The 5,430-nt window shown below is 40.3% G+C and overlaps 1 protein-coding gene across 3 annotated transcripts in view; it reads left to right on the forward strand.

The window, feature by feature from the left end:
* LOC116694198 (casein kinase II subunit alpha') overlaps positions 1-5,430 on the forward strand; it is a 12,949-nt gene that overhangs the window by 3,827 nt on the left and 3,692 nt on the right. For 2 of the 3 annotated variants that reach the window (XM_032523753.1, XM_032523752.1), the window contains exons 3-9: positions 602-703; positions 1,748-1,798; positions 2,000-2,059; positions 2,229-2,312; positions 3,067-3,177; positions 3,434-3,535; positions 4,134-4,234. In XM_032523753.1, the coding sequence (XP_032379644.1) occupies positions 602-703; positions 1,748-1,798; positions 2,000-2,059; positions 2,229-2,312; positions 3,067-3,177; positions 3,434-3,535; positions 4,134-4,234 (611 nt within the window). The remainder of the gene's footprint in view (positions 1-601; positions 704-1,747; positions 1,799-1,999; positions 2,060-2,228; positions 2,313-3,066; positions 3,178-3,433; positions 3,536-4,133; positions 4,235-5,430) is intronic. The other variant, XM_032523754.1, reaches the window with a different exon arrangement.

Genomic DNA, 5,430 nt, shown 5'->3' on the forward strand with positions numbered 1-5,430 from the left:
ATGTTTTATGTTTCTGCAGAACAGGAACCTAAGTCCGAGTCCTTAAACCGAGTCAGGCCCGTTTTACATTGTAATGTATTGTTACTTTTAACTTTCCTGTAGAATGAATGAATGAACGATTGAAATCCCGGATATAATAATTAAGGAAATAGACTACTACCACCCCAACCTCTGTGTCACTCAGTGCTACGTCACACGTTTTGTTGCTCTGATTGGTTGTAGGTCTACCTAATTGCATCCAGCAGCATTTTGGTCTGCGTCGTTGCAAATGGAAAAATAAACTGAGAGGTTCAAGACTAATACGCATGTGCAAATAAGTTTGGCCACGCCAGGGTAGCCAGTGTCAAATTATCCGTCAGTCATTTAAATGTAAACATCGACCTGCCGCCCACACTAAAGGTCTTCGTATAAAAAGATTGACAGAGTGGAATGCAGCAGCGACACGGCACGCAGAGTCAGCAGGTTCAAGATCAGGGGTCAGAAATAGCACATGGACATCTCTTGATATACTTCTTTTCATCTTCTGTCTTGTACCCTAAGACATCTCTTTTAAATCACTGTCTTTGTTTGCCTTGCTTTTTTTTTTTCCTTCTGGAGTTAGCCGGTCAAGAAGAAGAAGATCAAGCGAGAGATCAAGATCCTGGAGAACCTGCGAGGGGGAACCAACATCATCCGACTAGTGGACACAGTCAAAGACCCAGTGGTAGGCTCGCTAATGGTGTGTCTGTCCTTTTTTTATTTTTTTTTAAACAAAGGAAATGAATGGGGAGTGTTGGACATCTTACATGTTAGGAATACGGGTAGAAGTTAACAAGTAATCAATTTAAAATATGCAAACCTCACTGCATGGGACTGACTGGGATCATTCTTTTATGTTTAAAGTTAACTTGAGGATATAACTACACATCACATCTAAAAGGGGGTGGGGGGGAGATTGCCTACCAACCCACAAACTCTAAAGTAAGACAACAGAAACAGGTGGTTAGAAAAGTATTATTATATTCAGTTTTTGGACAGTTAGCGTGAACTCAAGCTGCAGCGACTGGCTATCAAGCGTGATGATTTTACTATATGTCAAATTGGGGTCCAGTTCACTTCCAGCAAGTAATTGGTTAATCCTCATGTTTCATCGGGTCAAATTGACCTGTTTTCCTATATCTGTGTTCTTTTTCAACTACCCAATTGTAATTACCCAAAATAACATGATTGATTCCACATGCTCTTTGGCAAGTACAAATCTCTACTTTCATTAATTTTGGGGTGTCCTATTTAATTTTATAGCATTTGAAAAAAATTGAAGTAGTTTTAAAATAGTATTGATTAAAAGTTGACATATTCCAGTCTGTGATTATCCATCAACATACATTCCTTTAATTTTAGTCGAAATAATTCCTAATTTCTGCTAAAATATTAGGTATAGTTTTATTTTTTTATTGACCATAAATTCCAAAAATAACTGTAAAACGGAAGTTAATAGTGTTTAAAATGTCAAAAAAGTGACCAACATTGGGGGGGGAAAAGCATCTAAAGTGATGAAAAAATGGACAAAAACGTAAAAAAAAGTTAAAAACTTTGTTAAAAAGCCTCAACAAAAGTTTTGATTTTCAATTTGGACAAAGACAACACAAGGGTTAATCAGGGGACTGAATCAACGAGCTATATGCTGCTCTGTTTTTATTCTTGTTTTTGACTGATTTTATCTCACTGCCACTCCCCGTCCCTCTCTGTCTCTGTGGTGGCTGTACAGTCCAGAACTCCAGCGCTTGTCTTTGAATGCATCAATAACACAGACTTCAAGGTACAATGATCACCTTCTCTTCTGCATGCTTGTGGGGGGGTGGGGGGTGCTTTCTGGTCTCTGACGTCACATTGAGTGTTTTCTGCTATCGCTGTGTGATCACGCGTCAGTGTCGTAATCATTAGCGGGCATCAAAAGCTTTTCCCTTGAACTGAATTTCAAATGTGAGGCTGAAATCCTGATCTTTGTTTTTCCCTGCAGGAGTTGTACCAGAAGTTGACAGATTACGATATCCGATTCTATATGTATGAACTACTGAAGGTGAGACTGTTTATTTTTTTTATTTTTTAATGTTGAATTTAATGAAATAGACATTTTCCCACTTAGTTTCAATTTTTCGCAAGGTTCATGGGAATTCAAAAGACGGTGTACACATATTTAAATCTTTGTCTGCTCTGATGTTACTTGTGCGTGTGAATGTGTCTGCCAGGCTCTGGACTATTGTCACAGTATGGGAATCATGCACCGTGACGTCAAACCCCACAATGTGATGATCGACCACCAATTGAGAAAGGTAGGTGGTTCACCCAATATAGTCAGTTTCTGATTTTCTTCACACTCCCACACACTGAGCATTATTTCAGCCTGCTATTTCAGCCTCTCTCTCGCTGTTTATTTTCTCCCTGGCTCTTCCATCCTTACAATCCTTCTCTTTTATACTCTTCCCACATTTAAAAATAAGTTTGGATACTACTGTCCCAGTAATATGTTTGAGTACAGTCGGAGTGAGATCCTTAAAATAACAGCAGATGTAATTTCAGTCTAAGTAAATGTTTGTTCTGTTGCTCTCTTTCTATTAATCGCTACAACACAATTCAATCTGTATCCAATTCATGAAAATTGTCTCTATTCTGATCTTCTGACAAAGAAATGCCATGTGATCACAAATAAGCACTAGCTGTGATGGCGGAACAGACAAAGTAAAGAGCGCCACCTATAGAAGGTTTGTCAATTAAGAAAGAAGAGGAAAGCCGAGCAAGGACTGTAGCCATAACCGCTGTCTGTTACTACAAGTGCCAGTGGGCGTGCCTCTTGCTGTGGCTGTAGCTAATGGCTATTGCAGTAGCTGTAACATCAGATGTGGCTTTTGTTTCTTCTAAGACCAACGATGGATACATACAAGACCCTGGCCAGCAGGGGGCAGCAGGTTAAAACTGATGTGAATTAATCCCACAGAATATTATACCACACACACAGGTTATATAGAAGTTAAACCTATTCAATGGTCACTGTGAAGTTCAATGAGGATAAATTGTGTGTTTCCATAGCTACGCCTTATAGACTGGGGTTTGGCAGAGTTCTATCACCCATCCCAGGAGTACAACGTCAGAGTGGCCTCTCGGTACTTCAAAGGGCCCGAACTCCTGGTGGACTACCAGGTAACACGCACACACCACACCACACCACACCACACCACACACACACACAGAACCAGCTCACATTTAAACACCCTTTAGACATACTTAACCTTTTGTATCGCTCTCACATTTACACACAAAGACAGACACACAACACGTACATTTTGTACAACGTTGACCGTCACACACCTTTGAGAAAATGTTGTCAGCACACATGGATAATTCTGATGTCTGTGTCTCATCATCGGCAGTGCTGTTTGATGATTTTGTGTTTCAGATGTATGATTACAGTCTTGACATGTGGAGCTTGGGCTGTATGCTGGCCAGTATGATATTTCAGAAAGAGCCCTTCTTCCACGGACAAGACAACTATGACCAGGTGCGTCTGACACACGTGCTGCTCCTACACACCATTGAAAACCGCAGAATGTTTATGTCAAGAGGAGGCAGATAAGTCACAGTCATTGATTGCAAATTTTATAAATGCATAACTGAAAAACACAAGAAAATAGATCAAAACGTCTGTTGGCTTGCTTCTCAGCACACACAGAGCTTCCTGTGTCTCTGTTTGACACAATGTCCCGATCATGTAATGGAGACTAACTGTATTTGTATCCTAAGCCCTTTATCGGATGTTGTCTGGGGTGCCTCACTCTAAAGTGTCAACTGTAGTTAACAGGAAGAGGGCTCTGCCATTCAGCACAAACAGAACTTGTTCTTAGAGAGTTTCTCACAAAAGAGTGGAAGGTGTGACAAATGGAAAGAGGGATAATAAATGCAGGTTGATGAGGGAGAAGGAAGGGAAACAAGTGAAACTAACAACAACATAGATTTAACATGGAGACTAACAATTGTCTTGACCTTTGCAAATGGTTGATGAATAAAAGCATCAGCCATAATGTGACAAAGATTTCTTTTATATTTCAAAGTGGTCCACAGAGTTTGAACCCCAGTGTGTTGTGTTGTTTTTTTTTTAGTTGGTGCGAATTGCTAAGGTCCTGGGGACAGACGAGCTGTTTGGCTATTTGCGTAAATACCACATTGAACTGGACCCACGCTTCAAAGACCTGCTGGGACAGTAAGTCCACTCTCACTTTGCCTCCGGGGTTCCCATCACACTCCACTTATAGTGTCGTACAGCAGCTGATCAGGAGCCAAATGTAGCGTAGAAGCTAATCAGAATACATGCTAAAAATTTCCCTAGGGGCAGTAAAGTAAGTTGGTGCGAATCCTAAAATATTTTATATTTTAAGTACTGCATATGCCATCCCCTGACTTGCACTCAACCCCAAAAAATAGTTGTCAGGAAATCATTTAACACCTCTGCTGATAAAAAAAAGACTCACAACATGGCATTTGAAATTATTCTTACAGGGTAATTGTAAAGGAGAATTCTGGCCAAATAACTTACATTGTAGCTTGTTTGGCTTCTGCCGACTGCAGCGATTTTGCTTATTACTGGACCAATTTCAGAGATTGTTGTCAGTCAATTATACACAAAAACATGGCTAAAACATAGGGTTTGGGGCAAACCTTTACCAACAAAAAAATAAGTTTCTGCTGAGGTCAGTGATACCTCAAACAAGACTCTATCTTGAAAGTTTCAAAAGCCATACAGGGGGCGTGGCCCGTGGTACATGGGCGTGGTTAAAGTATAGGGGCTGGCTTAGTATCACAAATAGACCACATATTCTAAGGTTCATTTAAATTGGATGATGTTTGTCATATAACGCTGATTTCCTGTTGCTAGCGGGGGGCGCCATGACCAAAAGTCAATATTGGTCTGTAGATGTCCTCAGGCCTGGACCCTTGTTGATTGTGGGAAATTTCAAGCAGATATGACAATGTACACTGTAGTTACAGCAACTTTCTCCTTCATTGCTAAACACTCAAAATGGCCGCCACGCCCACACCTTTTGAACAACTTTTTATCTTTAAGGTGTTGTGATGGTACAGACCAAATTTGGAAATCCATTGGATGAAATCTCTAGGAGGAGTTTATTAAAGTATAGCACCTTGACTTTTAGGTCTACTTCCAGTTGCCACTAGGTGGCGTAATGACTTTGAGTCAATATCTGCCTTTGTATGACCTCAGTGTTGGAGTCTTATGAATCCTAAAAGGTTTTGAGCCAATTGGATGATGTACACTAGAGTTACACCTACATGGCGAAAACGCACAAAATGGCCGCCACGCCACAGCCATGCCCTATGACGAAAGGTCTTTCTTTTGATAAATATTAATCTTTAACGTCTTAAGATGGCACAGACCAAATT

Source organism: Etheostoma spectabile, chromosome 8, assembly GCF_008692095.1.
Source record: "Etheostoma spectabile isolate EspeVRDwgs_2016 chromosome 8, UIUC_Espe_1.0, whole genome shotgun sequence".
NCBI lineage: Eukaryota > Metazoa > Chordata > Actinopteri > Perciformes > Percidae > Etheostoma > Etheostoma spectabile.